The sequence below is a fragment of the Halichoerus grypus genome, chromosome X (assembly GCF_964656455.1).
Source record: "Halichoerus grypus chromosome X, mHalGry1.hap1.1, whole genome shotgun sequence".
NCBI lineage: Eukaryota > Metazoa > Chordata > Mammalia > Carnivora > Phocidae > Halichoerus > Halichoerus grypus.
Genome location: NC_135727.1, coordinates 2,480,820 through 2,494,533, shown reverse-complemented (window position 1 = coordinate 2,494,533; position 13,714 = coordinate 2,480,820). Strand labels below are relative to the sequence as shown.

Below are 13,714 nucleotides of genomic sequence, written 5' to 3'. Positions count from 1 at the left end.
CGCATCCTCGCCAACACCTGTTGTTTCCTGTGCTGTTGATTTTGGTCATTCTGACTGGTGTGAGGTGATAGCTCATTGTAGTTTTGATTTGTATTTCCCTGATGATGAGTGATATCGAGCATCTTTTCATGTGTCTGTTGGCCATCTGTATGTCTTCTTTGGGAAAATGTCTATTCATGTCCTCTGCCCACTTTGAATTGGATTATTTGTTTTTTGGATGTTGCGTTTTACACACACACACACACACACACACACACACACACACACACACTGGAATATTACTCAGCCATAAAAAATGATGAAATCTTTCCATTTGCAACAACGTGGATGGAGCTAGAGAGTACTGTGCTAAGCGAAATCAGTCAGTCAGAGAAAGACAAATACCATATGATTTCACTCGTATGTGGAATTTAAGAAACAAATGAACGTGGAGGGGGTGGGGAAGAGAGGAAAACCAAGAAACAGACTTTTAACGATAGAGAACAAACCGTTGGTTACCACAGGGGAGGTGGGCGGGGGGAAATGGGTTGAATAGGCGACGGGCATTAAGGAGGGCACTTGTCAGTGATGAGCACCGGGGGTTGTATGGAAGTGTTGAATCACTAAACTCTACACCTGAAACTAATATTACACTGTATGTTAACTAACTGGAATTTAAACAGAAACCCCAGGGGAAAAAAAAAAAAAAGTTTGAAGTAGTACTTAAGACTTAATGTTTTGGCTTAAGGGGAAAAGCCTTCACAAAAAAAAAAAAAAAAAATACGGTATTTAAGGAGTAAACTGTCCCTTGATGTCAAATATTCACTCATGGCGGAGGACTCCCTTCTTCCTACATAAGATAAATAAGTTAGAAGTTCGAAAAAAAGAGTATGTTTGGGCTTACTTTAGAAACAGGGAAAACCATAAAACAAATAGAAGAGTGGGCTCTAGCGGCCATAATTAAAATATCAAACATACAGAAAAACAGGAGAAGGACAGTCCTCTCCTCCAAACGGGAGTATTTTTGTCGTTGTTGTTGTTGTTGTTGTTGTTGTTGTTGTTGTTCTGAATGATTCATGAAAGGAATTTCAGTAACTTAGAAAGAGAATACATCTAGCCGATTTATTCCAGACTAATAATAATTCCAAACTAATAATAAACTGCGCCAGTTTGCATTCCCACCAACACATTTATTATCAGTAATAGTCAGAGTAACATGATTCCCTTAGAGGGAATAAAATGATCTGTGATGTGACCTCTTCAAGTTATGAAAAACACAACCTACGTTTTAAATTTTGCCATTCATTCCTCAAACAACTTCATGCTCGTGAAATCAAATGTTTCCAGTTGAGAATTTCATGTGGTTTTGCATGTAAAAAGTGCACCAGAAAAGACAATGCGTGAGAATTAATTGTTAACGTTTTTAGATGAGCATACAATCAACTTTCCATATACTCACTGAATATCAAACTTGCAAAACAAAACTTTCTAGGTAATTAATCTCTAAAGATAGGCACGAAATATTTAAACCACAGGTAACCAAGTACATGTATATGTTAATAAAATACTTTTAATCAATGCTAAGGGCAGGTGTCATTTAACAGTGGACCAAAATCAATTAAATGACATTTTAATTTTTTTGGTGGGAATGGCATATTCACAACTCCATGTCTCACAAGTGGATATTTACATATCTTATTCAGTTGTCTTAATGACTTTTAGCAGTTTCATTTATTCTGGGGCACAAACTTAAGTTGCTTTTAATAAACTGTGTACTTCTGTGGAGTAGATTGTATTTCAAATCTTATTTTCATTAGAATTGGTCCTTTAACTTAATGAGTATATGCAAAAGCGTGTATTCTTTCATTATTTGTTTTCTTTCAGAAAGAGCAACGTAACCCTCTATGCTTGTACTTTCTATCTTTGGGGACTGGTACAGATTCGCTGAAGCAAACTTAAATGTAAATCATCTTTATTGCTAAAATTTAATTGACAGTGTTAGGGAGAAAAAGTCACCATTACTACCAAAGGTCTGAACGTTTCCCGCATATAACTTTGGAATTACGGCTACTCACGTAACTGTTTAGGTCTCACTTGGGTTTACACAGAAAGAGGGCCTTGCACTCAAACAAGCCAACGAGTAACAAGATGTAATCATTTAAACTAGAATTGTTAGACCACAATTATCAGGTTACTTAGTCCTTTCTTCAAATGTCATCAAAATAACGGAGAATGAAGAGACTTCTGAAAAACTGCCACCTCTTGTTGCTGCTACTAAATGAAAGGAGAGAATGTACTTGTTCAGTATTTATATAAGGATTATGCCTATAACAGCAAACAGACTATTTCAATGTTTAAATCAATCCTTAGTTTTCACCTTTAAATATTACACTACTTACATGTTCCATCATAAGGTGTTTTTGCAACATGGCCATTTCTTTCCTAAGTTCACTCTGTTCACCAGTAAGAAAATTTTCCTGATTCTTCTCTAAGTCTTCCACACTCTAAAACAAAAAGCCTAGTCCAGTTACAAACCACCATTTTTCTTCCTACGTTCAAAACATGCAAAATTAAATTTCAAAAGTACTACAATTTTTTAATAGTCCAGTGATGGCCGTTATCTATTTGAAATAAAAAAAAAAAATTCTAAATCACACACGTAGGCAAAAACATTCACTAAGAAAAATTTTAAATATCAGATTCGAGTGAAATACTTTATTATTATTATTATTATTATTATTATTATTATTATTATTTTAAGTGGGCTCCACTCCCAACACGGGGCTTGAACTCACAACCCTGAGATGAAGACCCGAGCTGAGATCAAGAGTTGGACGCTTAACCGACCGAGCCACCCAGGTGCCCCAAAATAGTCTTATTTTAGGAGACACAATTATAGTACACTTTGCTCAAACGTCAAGCAGTTAAGGTCGAGGTCAAAATGGACCCCAAAGATAGAAAAGGACTGGGAGTCCATATCAACGAATGCTATAATTTTGAAATCCAGTAATAAGCTTTCTAACACCAGGTAATAACACGTTTATTATCAGTAATAGTCAGAGTAACATGATTCCCTTAGAGGGAATAAAATGATCTGTGATGTGACCTCTTCAAGTGATGAAAAACACAACCTACGTTTTAAATTTTGCCATTCATTCCACAAGTGGTGAAATAGTGCATACCGTGTAGAAAGTACCGTGTTGAGTACTGTGGAGGAATTTAAAAATGAATACACAGTCTCTTCCGTAGTCCAGTGCCAAGAGCAAACATAAACAGAAATGATACAAAAATTTTATGATAGTTATAGAAGCACAACTTGTTGCGGCTACATAGCAGAAAAAGGAGATTAAGGCCGACACGGTTGGCGAAAGAAAAAGATTTCAATAGGCGAGGAAAAGGAAGTTAAAACCACTTCCAGGGGAAGGACATAAGCAAAGCGTAGAAGTAATAGTTAGTTTAAGACGAAGCATTTATCAGGAAGGGTGGGACTAAAGACAGGATGTAGCAAATAAAACTGAAAAGGGCACCATGTTATGGTGAATCTTTGAATAGCTAAGACTTTAGAAGGGGAAACGACTGACAGGCCTTCAGGAGGGAAGCACAATCTCGTGGGAAGATAGTACCGCAGACCTATGAAGGACGGAGAGATCAGATGAGAGCTCCATAGCAGGAGCGAGGGACGATGAGGTCCTCGACTAGGGCTGCAGCAGTGGGAATTCGAAGAAAGAATTTCAAGTACCACTGCAGAGGTAAGTATCACACAGCCCGATGGTAACTGGAGGGGAAGGGTAAGGAAATGCAGGAGTCAAGGAAAACACTAAATTTCCAACCCTAAGTGGTTACACTGGGCAGTAACATTTAGAAGAAATAATTTCTGTTACTTTAGGAAACCTCCACACCAATCACTAAAATGGTCTTCACAGAGCATTAGAGCAACACGCTCTCTACTTGGAAACAATTCTACTGTAACTATTTTGCATATGTGTCATTCTAAGATTCTTTCAAGAATACTTATTTTGAAACTATATTCCTAGTGCTTAAACATTCCAGTTAGTTTAGAAGAGGGACATTTTACCATGTATTTGAACAAGATTGTTTAAAGAACAAATCACATGATCATCTCAAAGGCTGCAGAAAAAGTATTTGACAAAATTCAACACTCTCTCATGATAAAAACTCTCCACAAACCAGGTACTGTAGACACATACGACAAGGCCACAGCTAACATACTCAGTGGTGAAAAACTGAAAGCTTTTCCTCTAAGATCAGGAATAAGACAAGTTTGCCCAACCTCACAACTCCTACTCAACATAGTACCAGAAGTCCTAGCTGGAACAATTCGGCAATAAAAGGAAATAGAAGACATCCAACCTGGAAAGGAAGAAGCAAAATTGTCTCTGTTCGCAGACAGCGTGATCTCATATGTAGAAAACCCCAAAGACTCCACACACGCAAAAATCCCTGTTCAAACTAATAAATGAATTCAGCAAAGTTGCAAGTGATAAAATCAACATGCAAATGTCAGTTGTATTTCTACACACTAACAATGAGTCACCCAAAAGTGAAATCAAGAAAACAATCCCATTTACAATAGCGTCAAAAAGAGTAAAATACTTAGGAAAAAAAAATTAACCAAGGAGGTGAAAGCCCTGTACGCTGAAAAACTACAAAGCACTGATGAAATTAAAGACAACATACATAAATGGAAAAATTATCCCATGCTCATGGGTTGGAAGACTTAATATTGTTAAAAGGCCCATACCACACAAAGCGACCTACAGATTCAATGTTATCCCCACCAAAACCCCGATGCTATTTTTCTACAGAAATGCCTCTACAAAGCAATCCTACAATTCATGTGGATCCACAAAAGACTGTGAATGGCCAAAGCGATTCCAAGCAAGAACAGCAACAACAAGCTGGAGCCATCACACTTCCTGATTTGAAAACTATATTACAGAGCCACCGTAATAAAAACAGTATGGTTCTAGCATAAAGACAGATGTATAGACCAATGGAACAGAACAGTGAGCCCGGAAATAAACTTCCACGTATACAGTCAACTGATTTTTTTTTTTCTTTAAAGATTTTATGTATTTATTTGACAGAGAGAGAGAGTTAGCGAGAGCGAGAGCAGGAACACAAGCAGGGGGGAGTGGCAGAGGGAGAAGCAGGCTTCCCGCCGAGCAGGGAGCCTGATGGCGGGGCTCGATCCCAGGACCCTGGGATCATGACCTGAGCCGAAGGCAGACCCTTAACGGCTGAGCCACCCAGGCGCCCCCAGTCAACTGATTTTCGATGAGGGGGCCAAGGATACAAAATGGGGAAAAGATAGTGTCTTCAACGAAGGAAGCTGGGAAAACTTTATGTCCCCATGCAAAAGAGCAAAAGAGGGTAGGGAGGGCTCATGTTAAGTGTTCTTAGGACATTAAAAACAACAACGACAACAGCACCCTGACCAAAAACAGAAGGGGAATGTACAGGATTCCATCCACTCCCAAACGAGTATATAGCTGTGTGAAGAAGAGGTCCGTGTCACTGAGGATGATTCGCTAACGTGGAAATACGACTGAAGGTAACGTCAGTTCACAAGCTTATGGGCTTACTCTGGCTTTTTTCATTCTCCTATATATCTGTGCTGTCTCTCGCAATTGTAAGTTGGCATGTAAAGCCGCTTTTAGTCACTTTAATAATTCTGAAAGCAAATATGCCATAAAAGACTTATAAAATGCAATTGAGAATAAAATTGGCTACTTGCTGTTTAAGAAACACTGGCAGCACAAAGAAAAGTAAATGACATCGAGAAATGATTTCAAGACTTCCTACTTTCAAACTATGTATTCATCACTGCTCTCCTAAGAAAGGCGGACTCTGGAACAAAGAACCATGATTAAATTGTTAATAAAGGATCAGTTTCATGCACGATATGCATATTTCTTGGTAAAATTCCCAATCTACCAGTCCCTGTTTTGAGTAACACCCACAAAACCGTGAATGAATCTGAAAAGTAGAAGTACGTTTAGCATTTATGTTAAATCAGAACAATGAATTCAAAGTGGAAAATGCCCAATTAATTTTAATTGATTTTAGAGGCATAACCAAAATGTTTTTAACATGTATTGAGAAGGAAAAACAATTATTTTCTACTTCCATATACAGATTACATTTTATGAGAATACACTGTGTTACCAAATTCAACGGACCTCCAAGAATTGCTCATACAACCCTTTAATTGCTTGCATTCTCTGGCTCTGAACCGTTCTAGAGTGTTGCAAAACCTCTTGTTGCTGTTGAAGTATATTCTACAAATATAAAAGAAAAAAAAAAAAAAAAGCTGTGATGACCATTTGGGTAAAATCTAAAATTTAACAACAACAAAAAAATCTAGATTGAACTTGAATCGTTTTTAAGTAAATATTTTTTTAGTATCTTCTCTTTTATCAAATATCGTGACCTAGTTTACATCGTTTGTGTTTACCAGTAACATACAAAAACACCACGGTGGTCTTGTCTGCTGGTCACTAAGTAGGAAATTTCCTTTCTTAGCAATATTCAAAACATATATCTTATTCTTGTTGATTTCAAAATCCACACACATGATCCTTCCAATAATCCTTCCATGATCTTCCTGTTCCTCCACCAGTGATCTTGTTCTATCCCTACTTAGCCACTCACTTTCAGAGTCATACCTTAGATTTTGTCAGCCCGATAACTGAAACATTTACATGACGTTACTAATAGCAAAGACTTATAGAGGAACTCGGTACAGATACTGTTCTGAACCATTTCAAATAAGCTTATTACAGAGGAGCTCATGTAAATCCTAAAAACAAAAACAAAGACAAAAAACCTATAAGTACTCTCCTTATACTCCCTCTCATAGGTGAGGAAACTGAGGCTCAGAGAAAAGCAATTTGTCCACGGTTTCACAGCTAGCAATTAGGAAATCAGAACTGGATCCCAAACATTATCGTCCCAGCGTCCGGGCTCCTGACCCCTGTACCACACTGTCTGTCCACTTTCCCCAACATTCCACCTCTACGTCCCTGCGTTTGTGGCTCGCTCCCTTTCATACTACAGCTCAGTACCCTAGCGGGATCCGACATCCACTGAATGGAACAGTTTTCATCGTCCCCTGTCTCCACCCTCTGTCCTCATTTTCCCCCTTTCCAGCTAAATCCGTGGCCAATGGTTATACCTACACCCTTGTTTATATACTTCGCCCCCTTCTCACTCTGTCGAGGTGCACGGCTAACCTCAGCCCAACCCTGGAAAATCCAGCTCTCCGGCGGCTCAGACACAACCACGACCATGAGTACTAGTCTCATATAAATTTGGGATTGCTACGACACCAAGCCGCATTGGACCGGAACGTTGCTTGGCAATGATATTTCCCTTGTCCGTTCACTGGCCCACTCTCAGGAAACAGTCCCAGGCCTCCCGCTCTGCCCTCAAAAAGCAACATCTCCTCCACCATCCTTACTCCTAAATGTGATACAGGCCTGTCCGTTAAGGGCGAACCATGCCCTGAACTCAATGACTCGTTCAGGAATGAGCAAACGATTGAAACTAGATTGTTGATAGCAGCCCAGGGGACTTTTCTGCCGGACCTATGGAGAAAGGTTATCTCCGTACACTGGGGTCACTAACCCGGTAGTGAATCTAGGATTGTAAGGTGCTATCACGCTGACCCCGTGGAGAGGGCCTACTAGGAGATGGAGACAGAGCCCAGACGGCACTGCCTGAGCACCTGGTACCCGGACTCATTCAGCTGTACCTGGCGCAAAACTCCCTTTGACTTCTTCAGATAAACCAGGGCATCCCTCTTTTGCACTTTGGCCAACGCCTGTCCCTTGGAACTGCAGGAATCCCAACCAAGAGAGGAAGTAAAGACCAAGGGCTCTTGTGAGTAGGGTGTGGGCCTGTGCCTCTCTGATTTTTCTGAGATCGGGGCCCACACACGTAGCCAGCAATGGAAACAGGACTCTGGCTCAAATCTACAGGTCTGAGGTGCGGCCAGGCTCACCGTTCCTACTTGAGACTCGGTTACAATAGATTAATTATAAAGCTAAGCCTGATACCAACAGCTAGTTTTTCTTCTTCTTCCTTGGCTCTCTGCACATCTATATTCCACTCTCGAAGCAAAGTTAGAAACTGCTGACAGTATTCGTGATAAAGCTTCTGCCTGTAAGACATAATAATGAATAGGGTCATACTTTATATTGTTAAGAGAAAAGCAAACCCATTCAAAACCAAATTGACTGCACGTAAATGTCCTATAAAGGGAGAAGGGGATGATCACAGCTGAAAATTTCTGATGGAAAATAGCAAAATAAAGCGGATGGCTTCCTCTCACTGCTAACTGTCACTCACCGCTAACCGTCTTAAGAGGGATGCTCTCCCGAATGCCTTCACTCTTGAAAACTAAGGGAGATTTATTGCATTATAAATTTTCCCAAAAAAAAAATGCATTTTATCTACAAGGGGTTTTGTTTTTATTTTTTCATTTTCATCCATTTGCTGAATAACACATAGGTCGTGGAATGATAAATAGGTTCAATGAGGGTATCGTATTCACTTATATAACGTAACTCTCCCAAACAGTAATATTTCACTTTTTACCCACTGTGGCACAATAAAGATTTTGTACAAAAGAACAGTGAACCCAATAGGGATACATTTCAAAAATATTCAAATATAAGATTAATCTTTTCTGCATAATTGAATACAGCTAACTGTCGTAAGACGTTTGCCTCTTACTCAGCTCGCATACTCCAAGAACGAATATAATTTTTTCTTATACTAAGAAAGCTCAATTACAATTTGAAAGGAGAAAAAAGGGGTTATCTTTATTGACCTCTAGATAATACATCTCTTTTCAATTAAGGTGTGAACTTACAGGACTAAAGGAACTATTTGCTGAGATACAAATCAAGCCAAACGTATTTTTCAATAGAGACTCCGACGGATAGAGGACGACAGCATTATTTTGAATTAATCTGTAACCACAAATACTAAGAAATTGCACACAGCTTCTGGCTCCAAAAACCAACAACGTTACCTTTGCTCTTCCTGGGCTTTCCAAACACGCTCAATTTTCTGGTTAATGTTTTTGACAGAAGCTCTGGTATCCATCATGCATCTTTTCCTCTTTTCATGAAAAAGGTTTCTAATGTCACCTATATTAAGCATACACTTATTGACATTTAATGCTGAAAATCCTCTTTTGCAGCTTACTCAAGACAACATAGGCAATATTGGTTCAGCAGCACTGGAAAGAAAACTAGCATTTTTTAAAAAGGCCTCACATCAGAAATCAAGATTATTCGCTTCTTTTTTTTCACCTGTGAAATCTTTCAGTTACTGATATCTGAATTCTAATTTGTTTGTTTGTTTGTTTTTGCCTGCACACACCTTTTATTTAACTTATCCTGGAAAAAGAGCTAATAAACAAAAGTTACTATCTCCCAAAATGTGTGAAATAAAAATGGGGGGGGGGGTTTCCTCAATGACAGTCTTTTAATTTTCTCATGAAAAGACCGTTGTACGGGCTGGTCTTTAATAAATTTATAAAATATCCTCCAAATCAAAGGACTCATTGAGATGGATTCTTGTTAAAAGTCGATATATAAAACACACTTTATCATTCTGTTTTAAAAGTGTCCAAAAGGGATACAAATAAATAAATGAAAAGAGAAGAAAGGGGGGTGTGTGTGTGTGTGTGTGTGTGTGTGTGTGTGTGTGTGTGTTAATTTAGTCAATGAGGATTTTAAGTATATTTGAGTTAAAAGACCGTGGAGAGTTTAAGGAAATAAAAGAATTTATTCAAAAACACTTCCTAAATACGTTTCTTAGTAAACAAATGGAGTTTTTCTTACAGCCTTTTTAAAAAGCACCTTTGCAATTAGTAAAATTTTTAATATTTCAGAAAACGCTTTCCTAAGCATTTGACTGCGTGTTCTGCATCGGCCATCAATAGCTGTTTTCCAGGGACCGGGAAAAGGCGCACTGTTACACAACCACTTTATATATCCAGTTTGCCACGTAGAATAATCAATGTATGAGACAGCTCACACACCGAGAACCCTGACACCACCGAACAGAGCAAAGCTTTCAAGACGTACCTGCTTGTATGACTGATCCATATAGAGGACTCAAAAATCGACTCAGACTCTTTTATACTAAGAGTCCTGCCCTGTAACCCGGTTAATGTTTAAGTGACATCTGACAGAACAGCTGAAAACTTTTAGGTTTATTGGTTCTGATCACACGTTGCTAGCATGCTGGCAAAGTGGTCTTTAGTTTTCCACTGCACGGTCTATTAGTGTATAAGCATCATGACAAAGACTTATTTTACAGGCTTCAATTTAAACCTCTGTACCAAAGAAAATAAATAGAAAAGTCAAGGAAAATAACTACAATGAGAAAATTAAAAATTGATATTAAAAACCGATGTATCACTCACTCTGGGACACGAAGTGGAAGACAGATTATTTCGTGCCAATTCTCCTAATATCCCCACAGTCCATCAAATGTACCCACGTATAAAATAAAAGCATCACTCTTACCTCACCACTGGCAGCCCCGGTCTCTGCACATCCACAGTAAAAAGGGGAACTAAGGAAATCTATGAAGCCAAATCACGCTAAATACTTAAGGAAAATCCTGTATCTGAGAACAAGGCATTAAATAACAGTGTGGTAGCCCACTGATTAACATCTCTCGTTAATATGTGTTCTATGGCTCAAAACAACTTACTTTCGCTGAAATAGCTCCTAAATCATACCTTCAAATCTTTCCAACATGTTCTGCAATTCATTCCTGTAAAGAAATGACATCAGGTATTTAATTAAGGGTACCTAAAACAGCACGCATGTTTTGGGTGAAATATGTCATGCCAAGGGCTTCACACACTTCACATACTTGTTACCTGAGCCAACCTTTATTTTTCTTAAAGTACCTTACGGGTCAAGGGAAAATTACTTTAAACGCGTTACCCCACATCTGCCAGAAATGTTCCTGCTGGAGGACTTCTTCCCCCGTAGTATTCAGTCAGTGGACTGTTTCCTGCGTTGAAATAGAAGCGGAAAACATTTTAAAATGAAGTGTGGTGGTGGGCACCAAGGAGGGCACGTGATGTGGTGAGCACCGGGTGTTATACGCAACTAAGGAATCACTGAACATTCTGCCACAAACGAATGAAGTACTACACGTTGGCTAATTGCATTGAAATCTAAAACAATAAAATGAAGTACGGCATTTTGATCAGTTTTCAGGGAGCAATACCTTCACCGTGGAGTTTTTTAGGCCTCCGTCTCGCAAACAAAAGTTTTCTAAGGCAGACCCAGGAAAGGAAGCCTGCATGTGCAAGGCCAGATGAAACTAGATCGGCGACCAGGACCATGCGATGGAGACGGTGTTACAAGCCTTTCAAGGTTAATGCCAGAGTACCTCACCCAGCAGGTGTGAGATATTTTGGAAAGAAGGACTGCGGGGGAGCAGAAGAGCTGCTATCTAAGCCTCGGTAATCCTGGTCTGGGACAGGAGGATCAAGTGGGCAACCTCCGGTACGTGGAACTGCTTTACACACACACACACACACACACACACACACACACGCAGACAGACACACGCAGACAGACACACAGAGACAGACACACAGACACACAGAGAGACAGAACAGACACACAGAGACAGAGACAGACAGATACACACACACACGAGGATTTTACTGTTTACAACGCTGGGGACTCCAAAGCGGTGACCTGCCCGGCGTGCGCCATCAACAAGCGCGGTATCTGCAAAAGGTGTCAGATAGGCAGTACCTTCAGCCTCTGGCCCCCTCAGCTCTCTTCCCTCTTGTCTCCCAAAGGCATAGGCTGCCCTACCCTGAGCCTCCACCGGGGCCTTCGCAGCTCTGCCCAGGCGCTTCCTGCCAGCCGGCGCCATCCCGAGGAGGTGTCTTCTGAGCTCTCCTGCACGCTGTGAGCACAGACACGCGTTAAGGAAATGGGGGGACACGGTCAGTGAGCGATGCCAGGCGAGGGTCCTCTGCGCGGATCAGAGAGTGCGTGCCCTCGTGTCTCTTGTTGGACCAGGAGGGGACAAAGACGATGGGGACGGTGGACCCCTCCCTCCCCCCGCCCCCCGCCCCCCGCCCCCCCCCCCCGGCTCCGACCGAGCGCATGCGACCTGCCCCGGGACATCTGAGTGCCAGGACCTTCCGCCGCATTCTGTCGCCCTACGTTGGGACAGAGGCCGTCCCCACCCCTAGGCCCCCCGCGGGACAATGTGCTGGTCCGGAGGCCCAACCGTGGCCGGGACTAACGTTAAGTGTCCCCCTCCGAATGGATGGGGAATAAACCGTTCTGCCCCTGTCCGGACCTGTCCGGGGACCGTCAGGTCCAGGGCGGCTCCTCGACACGCCATCTGGACCCCAGGACGACCTCCGGGGACCAAACTGTCCTGCCGGGTGGCCGGGCAGGAGGGACAGACGCAGACGGACCCTCCTCACCAGCTGTGACCCTCCCAGGAAGTGGGGCGGGGACCGTCGGACCCGCCCGCTGCCCTGCCGGCCCCGCGGGCCCTGCCAGCCCCGCCCTCGGGGGCCTCGTCGTGTCCTGCCGCTTAACCAACTGAGCCACCCAGGCGCCCTCGTCGTGTCCTGCCGGAGCCCCCGACGACCCCGTGGGGACATCCCCTCAGAGGCCAGCCCAGCCGCCGCTGCCCCACACCCTGGCCCCCTCACGTCTGAGGAGACCCCCATGGCCACACAGTGCCGCCGGGCCCGCCTCCCCTAGCCGCCTGGGCCTCCCTGAGGGTCCCCTATGCCCCACCCCCATCCTCTGTCTCTCTGTCCCTCCCTCCATCCCTCCATCTGCACAGCGACCTCCACACCACGTCCTCCGCGACGCTCCTCTGAGGGCCTCGCGCCGGAGAGGAGCTCGCCAGCCTCGCCTGGGCGGGAGCGTTACTGATTGGCCGGCGCAGCGCGCATGCGGGAGGCGGGACCTCGGCCGAGACACGCCCCCTGGACCAACTGCGCCTCCGGGCGCGCTGGTGCCGAGCATCGACCATCGACCATCGAGCATCGAGCATCGAGCATCGAGCATCGAGCATCGAGGCCCCGGCTGGGCGGCTCCGGGTCTACCATATTCAAGGACGTTTCACGGGTCCTCTTCCTGGGAAATCACAAAAGGATACGGGAGTGTGGAACACGTAGGTGCTCAAGCCTCCACCTTCCCGACGTGGGACACTTGTAACAGTTCCTACTCAGTCTCCTCCCGGGGGGGGGGGGGGGCCCTTCCCACCCACCGCTTCCGCTCGCAGAGGAATCGCCATCCTGCTGCGTGTCCTGCGTAAACCAACCCCCTCCGTTTTCTAGGGTTTGTTTTCTGGTTGGTTGGCTGGTCGGCTGGTTGGTTTTTGTTTTGTCTTAGAGACCCGTGTGTGTATCCTTGACTGTCCTGGCCTCCTGCTGTGTTGCCCGGGGAGTACAATAAACTGTATCGCCTTCTGCCTAGTGTTCCGCCGCTTCCTTTTCCACCCAACGTTGCGCCCTGACAGCGCCTGGACTATTCCGCAGAGCCGTCCTGCTGTCGTCTGCCCTGTTGTAGCACACACCGTTGTGGAACCACTCCTCCATTCGTTCATCCGTTGTCTTGTCCGTGGACGTGTGGATACCTTCCACTGGAGAGCCCTTACGAGCAGTGACGCTAGCAATATTCCAGTGTCT

At 43.1% G+C, this 13,714-nt stretch overlaps 1 protein-coding gene across 1 annotated transcript; it reads right to left on the bottom strand.

The window, feature by feature from the left end:
- Positions 1 to 1,934: 1,934 nt before the first annotated feature.
- Positions 1,935 to 11,984, bottom strand: LOC144380363 (synaptonemal complex protein 3-like). Its single transcript, XM_078063958.1, has 9 exons — positions 11,868 to 11,984; positions 11,712 to 11,777; positions 10,977 to 11,046; positions 10,766 to 10,800; positions 9,041 to 9,158; positions 8,065 to 8,164; positions 6,183 to 6,281; positions 2,379 to 2,483; positions 1,935 to 2,250 (listed from the first exon to the last, which is right to left on the bottom strand). The coding sequence occupies exons 1-9, from the start codon at positions 11,926 to 11,928 to the stop codon at positions 2,197 to 2,199; spliced, it is 708 nt and encodes a 235-aa protein (XP_077920084.1). The 5' UTR covers positions 11,929 to 11,984; the 3' UTR covers positions 1,935 to 2,196.
- Positions 11,985 to 13,714: the final 1,730 nt, after the last annotated feature.

Excerpts from the sequence above, each read along its gene's own strand:
- LOC144380363 (XM_078063958.1), bottom strand. The coding sequence starts at position 11,928 with ATGGCGCCGGCTGGCAGGAAGCGCCTGGGCAGAGCTGCGAAGGCCCCG. Across the intron at positions 8,165-9,040 it reads AAAGCCCAGGAAGAGCAAAG|GCAGAAGCTTTATCACGAAT; the intron begins GTAACGTTGTTG and ends TATGTCTTACAG. Across the intron at positions 6,282-8,064 it reads AAGAAGAAGAAAAACTAGCT|AATATACTTCAACAGCAACA; the intron begins GTTGGTATCAGG and ends TTATATTTGTAG.